Source organism: Eretmochelys imbricata, chromosome 2 (genome assembly GCF_965152235.1).
Source record: "Eretmochelys imbricata isolate rEreImb1 chromosome 2, rEreImb1.hap1, whole genome shotgun sequence".
In the NCBI taxonomy this organism is placed as follows: Eukaryota; Metazoa; Chordata; order Testudines; family Cheloniidae; genus Eretmochelys; species Eretmochelys imbricata.
The window spans coordinates 1,862,846-1,879,814 of NC_135573.1; the positions used below are offsets into that span (position 1 = coordinate 1,862,846).

Here is a 16,969-nt window from a genome sequence, read left to right on the forward strand (position 1 = left end):
CTCCCCAAGCCTTGGCTACACTGAAAACTCAAGTCGACCTCGGGTTGGTCAACTTACAGCCACTGCAGTTCATGTGCGCACTGATGGTCTGTAGGGTGCCTGTCCGCACCTGGCGTGAGGGGGCAGTGTGGGGATGAGACCCGCGGCTCGCAGCTTCCCCACCCCGCCCCCGGAGCCTGGCTATCCCCCCTGGCTGGCAGCTCCCCCTGGCTCATAGCTCTCCTCCTACTGTCCCGGGAGCCTGGCTCTGCCCCCCGGAGCCTGGCTATCCCCCCCAGCTCGCAGCTCCCCCCCCCCCCCCGGAGCCTGGCTATCCCCCCTGGCTGGCAGCTCCCCCCGGCTCATAGCTCTTCTCCTACTGTCCCGGGAGCCTGGCTCCGACCCCCGGAGCCTGGCTATCCTCCCCAGCTCGCAGCTCCCCCCCCCCAGGAGCCTGGCTATCCCCCCTGGCTGGCAGCTCCCCCCGGCTCATAGCTCTCCTCCTACTGTCCCGGGAGCCTGGCTCCGACCCCCGGAGCCTGGCTATCCTCCCCAGCTCGCAGCTCCCCCCCCCCAGGAGCCTGGCTATCCCCCGCCGGCTGGCAGCTCCCCCCGGCTCATAGCTCTCCTCCTACTGTCCCGGCAGCCTGGCTCTGCCCCCCGGAGCCTGGCTATCCCCCCCAGCTCGCAGCTCCCCCCCCCCGGAGCCTGGCTATCCCCCCTGGCTGGCAGCTCCCCCCGGCTCATAGCTCTCCTCCTACTGTCCCGGGAGCCTGGCTCCGACCCCCGGAGCCTGGCTATCCTCCCCAGCTCGCAGCTCTCCCCCACCCCGGAGCCTGGCTATCCCCCCCGGCTGGCAGCTCCCCCCGGCTCATAGCTCTCCTCCTACTGCCCCGGGAGCCTGGCTATCCCCCCCAGCTCGCAGCTCCCCCCCACGGAGCCTGGCAATCCCCCCCAGCTCGCAGCTCCCCCCCCCCGGAGCCTGGCTATCCCCCCCCAGCTCGCAGCTTCCCCCCCGCAGCCTGGCTCCCCTCCCCCCGCAGCTCCGCGCTCGCCCCCGGGCTCCCCAGCAGGGCAGCCCCTGGAATCTCCCCTCCCTGCCCGGAGCGGGGGCCGGGGCCTGCGGCAGGGAGCCGGGCGGGGAGGCCCGAGGACTCTGCTGGGGGGGCCGGCCCAGAACGGCGCGGAGGGGGAAGGGCTGGGGGGGCGGAGTCCCATGGGGTGGGGGCGTGGCCCGACCCGGCCCAGCGCTGCCGCAAGGCTATGACCCCATGACCTCCAGCGCGGGGGCTGTTTCCGGTGGGGGCGGTGCTTCCGGCTCGGCGTCGCGATCCACGTGACCGGATATCAGTTGTGCCCAGAGGCGCTGCGAGCTCCGCCCTTTCCGCGTCTCCTGCCGAGCCCCGTCCCCTCCCCACTCGGCCGCCGTAGGCCCGGCCCGCGCGGTGCACCCTGGGAAGGAGGCGGACCCCGGCTCCTCTCCAAGATGGCGGCGCTGTCGGCGGCGCGGTGCCTGGTGCTGCGGACCCGGGGCGGCTCCCTGCTGCCGCCGCCACCCGGGCCCCGCCTGCGGCCCCCCCAGGTGAGACCCGCCGGCCGCGCCGCGCCCCGGGCCGCGCCCCCCAGGCTCTGCACCCTGCCCGGCCCTGAAGGTCACCGGGGCGCGGCGCCCCCGCCCGGTCGGGCCCGGGGCCCCGCAGCTGGGGAGCGGCCGCTGGCCCTCGGGGCGCTCCGGGCTGGGTGTGGCCGGGCGGGGACCCCCGGCGGGCGCCTCTCTCGCCTCGGCAGGCCGCGGGGCGGGGGCGAGTCTCTCCGCGGGGGCCGCGCTGCGCAGATCTCGCCCCGCAGGCGGCTGCCGGGGGGCCCAGCAGGAGCGCGGCCGCCTCCTGCTGCGCGCTGGGGAAGCGGGAGCCTTCGGAGGGGTCAGGTCGCTGCCCTCAGCTGCGGGCTCCGGCTCCCTTTCCCTTCCTAAGCGTGTCTGCGAGCCTTGGCTTTCCCCTCCCGCACGGGCCTGGGTCTCCCCAGGGAGCGAGCCGCGGGGCTGCCCCTTTCCCGAGAGCCGCATCTGTTACCGGGGCATCGTCCCCTGTACGATCCTGCAGCCAGTGAGAGTGGCGTCACATACCTGGCGTTTTGCGCCTTCCCAGCACTGAGGAATTATGAACGAATCCTTCTCTCTCTACTAAGGTGTGTCAAGGTCATCACTCCCGTCTTCCAGTCAACATGGTTTTATTGGAAATTGGATGTAATTAAACCTGAGTTTATTCTTTTCATCGATTCCAAGGTCCAAAAGGATTGTTGTGATCATGTGGTCTGACTGCCCGTGTAACACGGGCCAGACACCTGCCCCAAGATCATTCCTAGAGCAGAGCTTTAGAAAAACAGCCAGTCCTGGTTTAAAAAATCACCAGTGATGGAGAATTCACTGCGACCCTTGGGAAATTGTTCCAGTGGTTAATTACCCTCCCTGTTAAAAATTTACGCTTTATTTCCTGTCAGAATTTGTCTAGCATCAGCTTCCAGTGACTGGATCATGTTAGACCTTCCTCTGCTAGATTGAAGAGCCCATTGTTAAATATTTGTTCCCCATATAGGTACTTACAGACTGATCAAGTCACCCCTTAAACTTCTCTTTGGGAAGTGAGATTGCAAGTTTGATAAAGGTAACTACATAGCTGTAATAGACTTAAATTTTTGAAAGGTTTTTGGCTAAGTAGCAGACAACATTCTGATAAACCAGCACTGTACGGGATCCGAGTACGTGTCCTGTGAAAACATACAGAGAAAGACAACAAAATGATTAGGGATATGGAACAGCTTCCATATGAGGAGAGATTAAAAAAACTGGAATTTTAAAAGTTAGAAAAGAGATGACTAAGGGGGGATATGATAGAGGTCTATAAAATCATGAATGGTGCAGAGAACATGAATAAGGAAGTGTTATTTACTACTTCGTATAACACAAGAACCAGGGGTCACCCAATGAAATGAATAGGCAGCAGCCTTAAAACAAAAGGAAGTATTTCTTCACACAACGCACAGTCAATCTGTGGAACTCGTTGCTTGGGTTGTTGTAAAGGGCAAAAGACTGACTGGATTCAGAAAAGAAAGAGAAGTTCCTGGAGGACAGGTCCATCGATGGCTATTGGCCAAGATGGTCAGGGATGAAACCGCATGCTCTGGGTGTCCCTAAACCTTTGTCTGCTAAAAGCTGGGGTTGGACAACAGGGATCATAGAATCATAGAATATCAGGGTTGGAAGGGACCCCTGAAGGTCATCTAGTCCAACCCCCTGCTCGAAGCAGGACCAATTCCCAGTTAAATCATCCCAGCCAGGGCTTTGTCAAGCCTGACCTTAAAAACTTCCAAGGAAGGAGATTCCACCACCTCCCTAGGTAACGCATTCCAGTGTTTCACCACCCTCTTAGTGAAAAAGTTTTTCCTAATATCCAATCTAAACCTCCCCCACTGCAACTTGAGACCATTACTCCTCGTTCTGTCATCTGCTACCATTGAGAACAGTCTAGAGCCATCCTCTTTGGAACCCCCTTTCAGGTAGTTGAAAGCAGCTATCAAATCCCCCCTCATTCTTCTCTTCTGCAGGCTAAACAATCCCAGCTCCCTCAGCCTCTCCTCATAAGTCATGTGTTCTAGACCCCTAATCATTTTTGTTGCCCTTCGCTGGACTCTCTCCAATTTATCCACATCCTTCTTGTAGTGTGGGGCCCAAAACTGGACACAGTACTCCAGATGGACACTCCAGATGGACACTGGACACTGGGGAAAGCCAAGGCTCGCAGACACGCTTAGGAAGGGAAAGGGAGCCGGAGCCCGCAGCTGAGGGCGGCGACCTGACCCCTCCGAAGGCTCCTGCTTTCCCCACTGGACACTGGGGACAGATGGACACTGGAACGCTGCAGCCATTTCTGGGGGCTACGTTTTAAAAAGGATGTTGAAAAATTGGAGAGGTGCAGAAAGGAGCCACAAAAATGATTCACGGGCTGGAGAAAATTCCTTAAGGAGCTCAATCTGTTTAGTTTACAGAAGAGTGAGAGATGATTTGATCACAGTGGGTAAGGACTGTCACAGGAAAAAACACCAGGTGCTAACGTGCTCTTTGATCTAGTAGGGTGGCATCTGGAAGCTGGAGCAAGATAGTCAGATGAGAAACTAGGTACAGATGTTTAGCAGTGAGGGTGGTGAACCACTGGGACAGACTCCCCAGGAATGTATAGAGTCTCCACCTATGTCTAAGTCCTCACATCCATGCTAGTTGCCTTTCGGGAAGTGTCAGCCAATCAGTTTATTGGGCCCAATATTGGGTAACTGGGTGGGATTCCCTGGCCTGTGCTATACGGGGGATCAGACTGGATCCCTTCTGGTCTTAAACTCAGAGAAGCTGCAGCATGGTGAGACGCCATGACTTGTCCAGGTCCAGTGCTTAAATCAGCATGAACTGGGTTCCTGGCTCCCAGTCCCCATGCTCAGATTAGTGCTTTCTGCAGAGGTGTTGGCGTGTGGTGTGCTGCAACACGCATCGCTGTAGTTAGTGTGGCTGCAGCTGGCTGTGAGGTGGTCCGAGTGGGTATTGAATGGTGCTGAACTCTGCTTTGTGGTTCCTTGTGTTGGCATGGCTGCTTCCCTTGCCATATTGGTGACAAGGCGCTGCAATCAAACAGCAGCAGCTGCCCCGGAGCTCAGTGGGACTTGCTGAGATGGGACCATGTGCACTCATGTGACACTCCCAGCGCTGGCCTCTCTGCCTGTGTCCACTGGCCTGCAGTCGGGGTGGGTAACAATCAGTGATGACAAACATTGGATTTTTTTATTTAAATTAAATACATTTGTTTTAAAAAATCTATTTAAAATTAAATTTGAAATTGACAGTCTATGTTAAGGCCTAAACTTACTGTAATCTATTAATCGTTTAAACTAAATATAAAATATAGTGTTAAGCTGTACACATTTATCACTGAACTTTTAAGGAATATCAAACCACTGAACTGGTGGAGTCTCTGGCTAAGCACTGGAAACCAGAGTTTGTCGAAGCGCTAAACCTGCTTTTGACAGCGGCAGCCTGTTTTGCAGGTGCAGAGGGAATATTGTCTTAATTTCAGTCTATTCCTCGAGTTCAGTTCAGTGACTAGTTCATTCAAAGGTAAGAAACCAATTGGGAGCTGAAAAAGCAGGAAAACTTTTCCCCTCTTCCAATCTACGAATAAAAACAAGGTGAGAGAGGATGAGATCTACTAGCTCTAAAATCCTGACTGTTTCTGGTCACCACATTCATCAGTTCAATTAATTAACTATAGATAATAAGTCCTTTGTTTAACACCTGAGTTAGTTTTAAATACAACACATACATAAGGCAAACAATTGATCGAGGTGTCCACCACACTCAAGTTAGTTTTATTTAAACTAATAAAAAGATTAAAAATACTGTTTTGTGCACTTCAATTAAATTCCAAATTCTATCCAAATCGAGCTTGATCCAAATCACAATACAAATGTAACCTAGTAAATAAATGCACCATTTGCAATTTTCTAACTTAATAAATCAGGAAAGGTAGGGTCTGTTCTGGGTCTGGCCTGGAGCACGGTGTAGTGGTTATAGACAATCTAGCCACTCCTGTGAATGTGGCACATGCCTTGTGAGAGGCTGTGTGGCTAAGAGTTGAGCCCGTCACCTGCTGTCCATGTCTCACCCCTTCACTCCCGCCGATGTGGAGGGCTCCACTGTGTGACACTGCCCACGAGATGCTGTGGGGCTGGGCCTGGTTACTGTCCTGCCCTGCTGTGGGAGCTCTGTGCCCCCTGCTCACTCCCACCATGGATGCACATGGGTCAGCTCCCTTGAGGGCTATTGGGCCTGGGCTTTCCGTAGTCCTGCCCACTGCTCCCCTTGTAGAGAAGAGGGGAAGTTGCTTGTCCCAGTGCCCCAGAGACCCCCATCTCTGTGAGGGGTGGGCTGAGAGGCCTGGACTCGTCCCATGTGCCTGGTCCTGGCTGGCTGGCTTAAACAGAATCCATCCAGCAGGGAGCTCTGGAGAGCCACAGCCCACCCACCTGCTGCTTCCCACCCCTACCCCTCCGGTGCAAGTGCTCCAGGGCTCCCGCTGGGGGCTGCCGCTCAGACAGCTGAAATTTCAGCTCCAGCTCCTGACCCCGCTGGGCCCTTCCCAGTCTGTGTGGAAGGGGGACTCTGCTTCCTTCTGCTTGGGTGGGAGCAGGCCAGTGTCTCCTGCCTGTCGGGGGAGATGGAGGCACCCGGCTGAGCAGGCTTGGAGGCATGTTGCATCCCGTGCACCCACAGGCTGCTCCCCCACCCTCCTCTCCTGGGGCGTGGGAAGGTTCCAAAGGCCCCGCCGGCGTGGACTCTGGGGAGTGTGGCTGGGGGCGGGTGCCCCTTGCTGGAGCTGGCAGGCTGACCGGCGCTCGTCTGTGTTCCAGGCCAACATGTCGTCGCTGTCGGGCATGTCCCGTGGCAGGAAGGTGGCGCTGTCCGCGCTGGGCGTGCTGGCTGCCGGCGGGGCTGGCCTGGCCCTGGCTCTCCACACGGCTGTGAGTGCCAGTGACCTGCTGCTGCACCCTCCCAGCTACGCCTGGAGCCACAACGGCCTGCTGGCCTCCCTGGATCACGACAGGTCGGTGAGGGGGGCGCCGGCTGTCCTGGGGATGGAGTGAACCCATGGCTGGAGGGAGGGCAGCCCGGGGCTGAGCTGCCAGCCCCCTGCAGGGGGTCAGAGCACAGGCAGGTGGGGAAGCTGCATCCCAGGGGTGACAGGTCAGCCCCACAACTCTTGGTTCTCGCTGGCCCTTGGCTGATGTTCAGGCTCCCCCAGGGAATGCTGGGGGCTTGGGGTTTGGCTATGGCACAGGGGCTTGCTGTGACTCTCCTCCTCCAGCCCCCTCCCACTCAGAGCCATGGGGAGCAGATAAGGTTAGGCCAGGCAGAGGGGCTCACGGCCTCCTCCCTCTTCCCAGCATCCGGCGCGGCTACCAGGTGTACAAGCAGGTGTGTGCCGCCTGCCACAGCATGGAGTACCTGGCCTTCCGCAATCTCATCGGCGTCTCCCACACCGAGGCTGAAGCCAAGGCCCTGGCCGAGGAGGTGAGACTGACAGCGGTGGGGACTCTCCGAGGGGGGATCCACACCCCAGTTCTGGCAGCTGGCTCTTGCTAGCTGGTGTGTGTTGGAAGTGGGGGGAAGAGCTGGACTCGCTGCCATGTGCCCTCCCAGGCCCTGGGCGATGGGAAGCTCGCCCCTCACAGTCATGCACTGTGGGCAGCCTGGGCCCCAGCCCAGTGCTCTGCGTCTGTGAGACACAGAGGCCCCAGCCTGGTGCTCTGTCTCTGCGACCTGGTGAGATGCAGTGGGCCCCTGACCCCAGCTCAGTGCTCTCTGTGGGATGCGTGGGGGCCCCTGGGCCCCAGCTCGCTTCTCTCTGTGGGGTGGGAGGGCCCCTGGCCCCAGCTCCGTGCTATCTGTGGGGTGGGCCCTGGGCCCAACTGTCTGCAGCCTGGTAGAATGCTGGGGCCCCAGGGCCCTGGCTCAGTACTCTGTGGGGTGAGCTGGGCCCCAGCTCAGTGCTCTCTGTGGGACGCGGGGGCCCCTGGGCCCCGGCTCAGTGCTCTCTCGTGCCAGGCGGGACGCGGGGGCCCCTGGGCCCCGGCTCAGTGCTCTCTCGTGCCAGGCGGGACGCGGGGGCCCCTGGGCCCCGGCTCAGTGCTCTCTCGTGCCAGGCGGGACGCGGGGGCCCCTGGGCCCCGGCTCAGTGCTCTCTCGTGCCAGGCGGGACGCGGGGGCCCCTGGGCCCCGGCTCAGTGCTCTCTCGTGCCAGGCGGGACGCGGGGGCCCCTGGGCCCCGGCTCAGTGCTCTCTCGTGCCAGGCGGGACGCGGGGGCCCCTGGGCCCCGGCTCAGTGCTCTCTCGTGCCAGGCGGGACGCGGGGGCCCCTGGGTCCCGGCTCAGTGCTCTCTCGTGCCAGGCGGGACGCGGGGGCCCCTGGGCCCCGGCTCAGTGCTCTCTGTGGGGCGCAGGGGCCCCTGGGCCCCGGCTCAGTGCTCTCTCGTGCCAGGCGGGACGCGGGGGCCCCTGGGTCCCGGCTCAGTGCTCTCTCGTGCCAGGCGGGACGCGGGGGCCCCTGGGCCCCGGCTCAGTGCTCTCTGTGGGGCGCAGGGGCCCCTGGGCCCCGGCTCAGTGCTCTCTCGTGCCAGGCGGGACGCAGGGGCCCCTGGGCCCCGGCTCAGTGCTCTCTCGTGCCAGGCGGGACGCGGGGGCCCCTGGGTCCCGGCTCAGTGCTCTCTCGTGCCAGGCGGGACGCGGGGGCCCCTGGGCCCCGGCTCAGTGCTCTCTGTGGGGCGCAGGGGCCCCTGGGCCCCGGCTCAGTGCTCTCTCGTGCCAGGCGGGACGCGGGGGCCCCTGGGCCCCGGCTCAGTGCTCTCTCGTGCCAGGCGGGACGCGGGGGCCCCTGGGCCCCGGCTCAGTGCTCTCTCGTGCCAGGCGGGGCGCAGGGGCCCCTGGGCCCCGGCTCAGTGCTCTCTCGTGCCAGGCGGGACGCGGGGGCCCCTGGGCCCCGGCTCAGTGCTCTCTCGTGCCAGGCGGGACGCGGGGGCCCCTGGGCCCCGGCTCAGTGCTCTCTCGTGCCAGGCGGGACGCGGGGGCCCCTGGGTCCCGGCTCAGTGCTCTCTCGTGCCAGGCGGAGGTGGTCGATGGCCCTGATGAGAACGGCGAGATGTTCACGCGCCCAGGCAAGCTCTCCGATTACTTCCCCAAGCCCTACCCCAACCCTGAGGCGGCGCGAGCAGCCAACAATGGGGCGCTGCCCCCAGACCTGAGCTACATCATCAGCGCCAGGTGAGGCCCCCTCCAGTGCGCCCTTGGGGGGCTGAGCAGCTGGTAACAGGGCAGCCGGGGAGGAGCGCAGGGCCCAGCTGGCTGGGCCAGGTCTCAAAGAGATGCTGGAGCAGTGCATGCTGGGACTAACTCAAGCGGCTGGAGCTCCCATGCGCAGATGGTGCTGGGGACAAGCTGAGCCCAGGTGGGTGCTCTGTGCTGCGGGCCCTAAGCACACCCAGTGAGGCCTAGGGCCCACCCCCAGGAGAATCGGAGGCTCCTTTCAGGCCCTCCCACTTCCTCCCCCATCTCGGGGTGTCAGTGGGTCGGAGGCCGGGAGGGCCCATCGCCCTGGCCTGAGGGGCAGGGCAGCCACACAGCATGGCTGCTCTGGCCTGGGGGCAGCTGGGTCTCGGCCAGGGCCTGGGATCTCACCTGGCCTTGTCTTTCAGGCACGGGGGTGAGGACTACGTGTTCTCCCTCCTCACCGGCTACTGCGACCCGCCCACTGGGGTGGTCATGAGGGAAGAGCTGCATTACAACCCCTACTTCCCGGGGCAGGCCATCACCATGGCGCCCCCCATCTACAACGAGATCCTGGAGTTCGAGGATGGTAAGAGGTGCTCTGTGCCGGGAGGCCCCCCAGCCTGTCCCGGAGCGGGGTCCTTTCCAGCCAGGGGCTTGTGGAGGGTCGGCTGAGGTGCCTGTTGCCTGCACAGCCGCGGCGCAGAGCCAGGGCCTCGCGCCCCAAGCAGCCTGGAGTCCCTTCCTTGTTGGCTGTGCTCTGTGCTTCTCCCCAGGGGCCGGCCCCAGCCTGCTCTGGGCCTGTGCTTGGGGCACCATGGACCCTGCTCTGGGCCTGCGCGCGGGGTGGGGCGGGGCAGGACGCCCGCAGACCCTGCTCTGGGCCTGCACGCGGTGGGGCTGGGCACGGGGTGGGGCTGGACGCCCGCAGACCCTGCTCTCAGCCTGCGCGTGGGGTGGGGCTGGACGCCCGCGGACCCTGCTCTCAGCCTGCGCGTGGGGGGTGCCCGCAGACCCTGTTCCGGGCCGCACGCGTGGGGTGGGGCTGGGCGCCCGCAGACCCTGCTCTCAGCCTGCGCGTGGGGGGTGCCCGCAGACCCTGCTCTCAGCCTGCGCGTGGGGTGGGGCTGGACGCCCGCAGACCCTGCTCTCAGCCTGCGCGTGGGGTGGGGCTGGACGCCCGCAGACCCTGCTCCGGGCCGCACGCGTGGGGTGGGGCTGGACGCCCGCAGACCCTGCTCTCAGCCTGCGCGTGGGGTGGGGCTGGGCGCCCGCGGACCCTGCTCTCAGCCTGCACGTGGGGGGTGCCCGCAGACCCTGTTCCGGGCCGCACGCATGGGGTGGGGCTGGGCGCCCGCAGACCCTGCTCTCAGCCTGCGCGTGGGGTGGGGCTGGGCGCCCGCGGACCCTGCTCTCAGCCTGCGCGTGGGGTGGGGCTGGGCGCCCGCAGACCCTGTTCCGGGCCGCACGCGTGGGGTGGGGCTGGACGCCCGCAGACCCTGCTCTCAGCCTGCGCGTGGGGGGTGCCCGCAGACCCTGTTCCGGGCCGCACGCGTGGGGTGGGGCTGGGCGCCCGCAGACCCTGTTCCGGGCCGCACGCGTGGGGTGGGGCTGGACGCCCGCAGACCCTGCTCTCAGCCTGCACGCGGGGGGCGCCCGCAGACCCTGTTCCGGGCCGCACGCGTGGGGTGGGGCTGGACGCCCGCAGACCCTGCTCTCAGCCTGCGCGTGGGGTGGGGCTGGACGCCCGCAGACCCTGTTCCGGGCCGCACGCGTGGGGTGGGGCTGGACGCCCGCAGACCCTGCTCTCAGCCTGCACGCGGGGGGTGCCCGCAGACCCTGCTCTCAGCCTGCGCGTGGGGTGGGGCTGGGCGCCCGCAGACCCTGCTCTCAGCCTGCGCGTGGGGGGCGCCCGCAGACCCTGTTCCGGGCCGCACGCGTGGGGTGGGGCTGGACGCCCGCAGACCCTGCTCTGGGCCGCACGCGTGGGGTGGGGCTGGACGCCCGCAGACCCTGCTCTCAGCCTGCGCGGGGGGTGGGGCTGGGCGCCCGCAGACCCTGCTCTGGGCCGCACGCGTGGGGTGGGGCTGGGCGCCCGCGGACCCTGTTCCGGGCCGCACGCGTGGGGTGGGGCTGGGCGCCCGCAGACCCTGTTCCGGGCCGCACGCGTGGGGTGGGGCTGGACGCCCGCGGACCCTGTTCCGGGCCGCACGCGTGGGGTGGGGCTGGGCGCCCGCAGACCCTGTTCCGGGCCGCACGCGGGGGGTGGGGCTGGACGCCCGCAGACCCTGCTCTCAGCCTGCGCGCGTGGGGTGGGGCTGGGCGCCCGCAGACCCTGTTCCGGGCCGCACGCGTGGGGTGGGGCTGGGTGCCCGCAGACCCTGCTCTGGGCCTGCACGCGGGGGGCGCCCGCAGACCCTGTTCCGGGCCGCACGCGTGGGGTGGGGCTGGGCGCCCGCAGACCCTGCTCTCAGCCTGCGCGTGGGGTGGGGCTGGGCGCCCGCAGACCCTGCTCTCAGCCTGCGCGTGGGGTGGGGCTGGACGCCCGCAGACCCTGCTCCGGGCCGCACGCGTGGGGTGGGGCTGGACGCCCGCAGACCCTGCTCTCAGCCTGCGCGTGGGGTGGGGCTGGGCGCCCGCGGACCCTGCTCTCAGCCTGCACGTGGGGGGTGCCCGCAGACCCTGTTCCGGGCCGCACGCGTGGGGTGGGGCTGGGCGCCCGCAGACCCTGCTCTCAGCCTGCGCGTGGGGTGGGGCTGGGCGCCCGCGGACCCTGCTCTCAGCCTGCGCGTGGGGTGGGGCTGGGCGCCCGCAGACCCTGTTCCGGGCCGCACGCGTGGGGTGGGGCTGGACGCCCGCAGACCCTGCTCTCAGCCTGCGCGTGGGGGGTGCCCGCAGACCCTGTTCCGGGCCGCACGCGTGGGGTGGGGCTGGGCGCCCGCAGACCCTGTTCCGGGCCGCACGCGTGGGGTGGGGCTGGACGCCCGCAGACCCTGCTCTCAGCCTGCACGCGGGGGGCGCCCGCAGACCCTGTTCCGGGCCGCACGCGTGGGGTGGGGCTGGACGCCCGCAGACCCTGCTCTCAGCCTGCGCGTGGGGTGGGGCTGGACGCCCGCAGACCCTGTTCCGGGCCGCACGCGTGGGGTGGGGCTGGACGCCCGCAGACCCTGCTCTCAGCCTGCACGCGGGGGGTGCCCGCAGACCCTGCTCTCAGCCTGCGCGTGGGGTGGGGCTGGGCGCCCGCAGACCCTGCTCTCAGCCTGCGCGTGGGGGGCGCCCGCAGACCCTGTTCCGGGCCGCACGCGTGGGGTGGGGCTGGACGCCCGCAGACCCTGCTCTGGGCCGCACGCGTGGGGTGGGGCTGGACGCCCGCAGACCCTGCTCTCAGCCTGCGCGGGGGGTGGGGCTGGGCGCCCGCAGACCCTGCTCTGGGCCGCACGCGTGGGGTGGGGCTGGGCGCCCGCGGACCCTGTTCCGGGCCGCACGCGTGGGGTGGGGCTGGGCGCCCGCAGACCCTGTTCCGGGCCGCACGCGTGGGGTGGGGCTGGACGCCCGCGGACCCTGTTCCGGGCCGCACGCGTGGGGTGGGGCTGGGCGCCCGCAGACCCTGTTCCGGGCCGCACGCGGGGGGTGGGGCTGGACGCCCGCAGACCCTGCTCTCAGCCTGCGCGCGTGGGGTGGGGCTGGGCGCCCGCAGACCCTGTTCCGGGCCGCACGCGTGGGGTGGGGCTGGGTGCCCGCAGACCCTGCTCTGGGCCTGCACGCGGGGGGCGCCCGCAGACCCTGTTCCGGGCCGCACGCGTGGGGTGGGGCTGGGCGCCCGCAGACCCTGCTCTCAGCCTGCGCGTGGGGTGGGGCTGGGCGCCCGCAGACCCTGCTCTCAGCCTGCGCGTGGGGTGGGGCTGGGTGCCCGCAGACCCTGCTCTGGGCCGCACGCGTGGGGTGGGGCTGGGCGCCCACAGACCCTGCTCTCAGCCTGCGCGTGGGGTGGGGCTGGGCGCCCGCAGACCCTGCTCTCAGCCTGCGCGTGGGGTGGGGCTGGGTGCCCGCAGACCCTGCTCTGGGCCGCACGCGTGGGGTGGGGCTGGGCGCCCGCAGACCCTGCTCTGGGCCTGCACGCGGGGGGCGCCCGCAGACCCTGTTCCGGGCCGCACGCGTGGGGTGGGGCTGGGCGCCCGCAGACCCTGCTCTCAGCCTGCGCGTGGGGTGGGGCTGGGCGCCCGCAGACCCTGCTCTCAGCCTGCGCGTGGGGTGGGGCTGGGCGCCCGCAGACCCTGCTCTGGGCCGCACGCGTGGGGTGGGGCTGGGCGCCCGCAGACCCTGCTCTCAGCCTGCGCGTGGGGTGGGGCTGGGTGCCCGCAGACCCTGCTCTCAGCCTGCGCGTGGGGTGGGGCTGGGCGCCCGCAGACCCTGCTCTCAGCCTGCGCGTGGGGTGGGGCTGGGCGCCCGCAGACCCTGTTCCGGGCCGCACGCGGGGGGTGGGGCTGGACGCCCGCAGACCCTGCTCTCAGCCTGCGCGTGGGGTGGGGCTGGGTGCCCGCAGACCCTGCTCTGGGCCGCACGCGTGGGGTGGGGCTGGGCGCCCGCAGACCCTGCTCTCAGCCTGCGCGTGGGGTGGGGCTGGGTGCCCGCAGACCCTGCTCTGGGCCGCACGCGTGGGGTGGGGCTGGGCGCCCGCAGACCCTGCTCTCAGCCTGCGCGTGGGGTGGGGCTGGGCGCCCGCAGACCCTGTTCCGGGCCGCACGCGTGGGGTGGGGCTGGGCGCCCGCGGACCCTGTTCCGGGCCGCACGCGTGGGGTGGGGCTGGACGCCCGCAGACCCTGCTCTCAGCCTGCACGCGGGGGGTGCCCGCAGACCCTGCTCTCAGCCTGCGCGGGGGGTGGGGCTGGACGCCCGCAGACCCTGCTCTCAGCCTGCGCGTGGGGGGCGCCCGCAGACCCTGTTCCGGGCCGCACGCGTGGGGTGGGGCTGGACGCCCGCAGACCCTGCTCTGGGCCGCACGCGTGGGGTGGGGCTGGACGCCCGCAGACCCTGCTCTCAGCCTGCGCGGGGGGTGGGGCTGGGCGCCCGCAGACCCTGCTCTGGGCCGCACGCGTGGGGTGGGGCTGGGCGCCCGCGGACCCTGTTCCGGGCCGCACGCGTGGGGTGGGGCTGGGCGCCCGCAGACCCTGTTCCGGGCCGCACGCGTGGGGTGGGGCTGGACGCCCGCGGACCCTGTTCCGGGCCGCACGCGTGGGGTGGGGCTGGGCGCCCGCAGACCCTGTTCCGGGCCGCACGCGGGGGGTGGGGCTGGACGCCCGCAGACCCTGCTCTCAGCCTGCGCGCGTGGGGTGGGGCTGGGCGCCCGCAGACCCTGTTCCGGGCCGCACGCGTGGGGTGGGGCTGGGTGCCCGCAGACCCTGCTCTGGGCCTGCACGCGGGGGGCGCCCGCAGACCCTGTTCCGGGCCGCACGCGTGGGGTGGGGCTGGGCGCCCGCAGACCCTGCTCTCAGCCTGCGCGTGGGGTGGGGCTGGGCGCCCGCAGACCCTGCTCTCAGCCTGCGCGTGGGGTGGGGCTGGGTGCCCGCAGACCCTGCTCTGGGCCGCACGCGTGGGGTGGGGCTGGGCGCCCGCAGACCCTGCTCTCAGCCTGCGCGTGGGGTGGGGCTGGGCGCCCGCAGACCCTGCTCTCAGCCTGCGCGTGGGGTGGGGCTGGGTGCCCGCAGACCCTGCTCTGGGCCGCACGCGTGGGGTGGGGCTGGGCGCCCGCAGACCCTGCTCTGGGCCTGCACGCGGGGGGCGCCCGCAGACCCTGTTCCGGGCCGCACGCGTGGGGTGGGGCTGGGCGCCCGCAGACCCTGCTCTCAGCCTGCGCGTGGGGTGGGGCTGGGCGCCCGCAGACCCTGCTCTCAGCCTGCGCGTGGGGTGGGGCTGGGCGCCCGCAGACCCTGCTCTGGGCCGCACGCGTGGGGTGGGGCTGGGCGCCCGCAGACCCTGCTCTCAGCCTGCGCGTGGGGTGGGGCTGGGTGCCCGCAGACCCTGCTCTCAGCCTGCGCGTGGGGTGGGGCTGGGCGCCCGCAGACCCTGCTCTCAGCCTGCGCGTGGGGTGGGGCTGGGCGCCCGCAGACCCTGTTCCGGGCCGCACGCGGGGGGTGGGGCTGGACGCCCGCAGACCCTGCTCTCAGCCTGCGCGTGGGGTGGGGCTGGGTGCCCGCAGACCCTGCTCTGGGCCGCACGCGTGGGGTGGGGCTGGGCGCCCGCAGACCCTGCTCTCAGCCTGCGCGTGGGGTGGGGCTGGGTGCCCGCAGACCCTGCTCTGGGCCGCACGCGTGGGGTGGGGCTGGGCGCCCGCAGACCCTGCTCTCAGCCTGCGCGTGGGGTGGGGCTGGGCGCCCGCAGACCCTGTTCCGGGCCGCACGCGTGGGGTGGGGCTGGGCGCCCGCGGACCCTGTTCCGGGCCGCACGCGTGGGGTGGGGCTGGGCGCCCGCGGACCCTGTTCCGGGCCGCACGCGTGGGGTGGGGCTGGGCGCCCGCGGACCCTGTTCCGGGCCGCACGCGTGGGGTGGGGCTGGGCGCCCGCAGACCCTGTTCCGGGCCGCACGCGTGGGGTGGGGCTGGGCGCCCGCAGACCCTGTTCCGGGCCGCACGCGTGGGGTGGGGCTGGACGCCCGCAGACCGTGTTCCGGGCCGCACGCGTGGGGTGGGGCTGGGCGCCCGCAGACCCTGTTCCGGGCCGCACGCGTGGGGTGGGGCTGGGCGCCCGCAGACCCTGCTCTCAGCCTGCGCGTGGGGTGGGGCTGGACGCCCGCAGACCCTGCTCTCAGCCTGCGCGTGGGGTGGGGCTGGACGCCCGCAGACCCTGCTCTCAGCCTGCACGCGGGGGGTGCCCGCAGACCCTGTTCCGGGCCGCACGCGTGGGGTGGGGCTGGGCGCCCGCAGACCCTGTTCCGGGCCGCACGCGTGGGGTGGGGCTGGGCGCCCGCGGACCCTGTTCCGGGCCGCACGCGTGGGGTGGGGCTGGGCGCCCGCAGACCCTGTTCCGGGCCGCACGCGTGGGGTGGGGCTGGGCGCCCGCGGACCCTGCACACGGGGCGCCGCTGACTCTGCTTTGTCCCAGGGACCCCGGCCACCATGTCCCAGATAGCGAAAGACGTGTGCACGTTCCTGAGGTGGGCAGCAGAGCCGGAGCATGATCACCGCAAACGCATGGGAATGAAGGTCAGTGCCTGCCCCCGGGGTGCTAGGGACAGGGGCTCCTCTCTGGGGGGCCTGGGGAGTGCCCTGGACTGGAGGGAGGAGCCCAGCCTGGCCTGCTGGCAAGGCTGGGTATGTGTCTGAGCGATTCCTGCCGGCCCTCACCCTGGCCAGTGCCTTGGGTCCATGCACTGCTGGGGGAAGGTGCTCGGAAGCAGGGCAGGGCCTGGCCTAACCCCTTCCCTTCCCTTCCCAGATGCTGATCATGGTTGGCCTCCTGGTGCCCCTCATCTACTACCTGAAGCGCCATAGGTGGTCTGTACTAAAGAGCAGAAAAATCGCGTACCGGCCCCCTAAGTAAGAACTGGACCGGAGCCTGCCACCCTGTGGGCCTTGGCCACCCAGCCGCCGCGCGGCACCTCCCTGGACAGGAATGTATGTACAGCTGGACAGACAGACGGGTACAGCCCACTCCTCATGACGTGTTACTCTTATTTAATGTCCTCTCCCTTGGACACAGCCGCTCGTCTGCTAGGCCTGGGAAAGGACTTTGGGAAGGGGGGCGGCTGCTGTTGCACGTGCCCGCTGGGGGGGCAGAAATAAACCTTCAATCTTCAGTGGGGAAGTGTGGTGTGGTGTGTTGGCCTAGGCCCTGCCCGGGGGGCCCTCGCCTTCCCCTGGCCCTGTCACTCCCACCTGCTGCCCTGCCCTGCCTCCTTCCCACCCCCAGGGGAGCCCAGTACAGCCGGAGGGGAAGGCCTGTGCCCTGCAGCCCCAGCTTCCGGGGGTCCTGTGTGTAATGGTGGCATTTATTCAATGGTTCTGTCCCCAGAGCAGCATCTGTCTGAGTTGTGTGGGGGTCAGCGGGGGACGCAGTACTCACTTTACGGAGGGAGGTGCCCGATAGAGGCTGATTCTCTCCCCCCCACCCCCACACACACACACACATGGCAGTG

The 16,969-nt window shown here is 68.0% G+C and overlaps 1 protein-coding gene across 2 annotated transcripts; it reads left to right on the forward strand.

Annotated features, from left to right (window-relative positions):
* Positions 1-1,416: 1,416 nt before the first annotated feature.
* On the forward strand, positions 1,417-16,630 carry CYC1 (cytochrome c1). Of its 2 annotated transcripts, XM_077809615.1 has the most exons (8): positions 1,437-1,561; positions 2,574-2,642; positions 6,430-6,623; positions 6,964-7,090; positions 8,679-8,836; positions 9,268-9,428; positions 15,937-16,037; positions 16,270-16,630. In XM_077809615.1, the coding sequence occupies exons 3-8, from the start codon at positions 6,436-6,438 to the stop codon at positions 16,372-16,374; spliced, it is 840 nt and encodes a 279-aa protein (XP_077665741.1). In that variant the 5' UTR covers positions 1,437-1,561; positions 2,574-2,642; positions 6,430-6,435; the 3' UTR covers positions 16,375-16,630. The 2 variants fall into 2 exon arrangements, with proteins under 2 accessions (XP_077665739.1, XP_077665741.1); XM_077809613.1 differs by lacking the exon at positions 2,574-2,642 and having other exon boundaries at positions 1,417-1,561.
* The last annotated feature ends 339 nt before the right edge of the window (positions 16,631-16,969 follow it).

Excerpts from the sequence above, each read along its gene's own strand:
- CYC1 (XM_077809613.1), top strand. The coding sequence starts at position 1,466 with ATGGCGGCGCTGTCGGCGGCGCGGTGCCTGGTGCTGCGGACCCGGGGC. Across the intron at positions 8,837-9,267 it reads AGCTACATCATCAGCGCCAG|GCACGGGGGTGAGGACTACG; the intron begins GTGAGGCCCCCT and ends CTTGTCTTTCAG. Across the intron at positions 9,429-15,936 it reads GATCCTGGAGTTCGAGGATG|GGACCCCGGCCACCATGTCC; the intron begins GTAAGAGGTGCT and ends GCTTTGTCCCAG.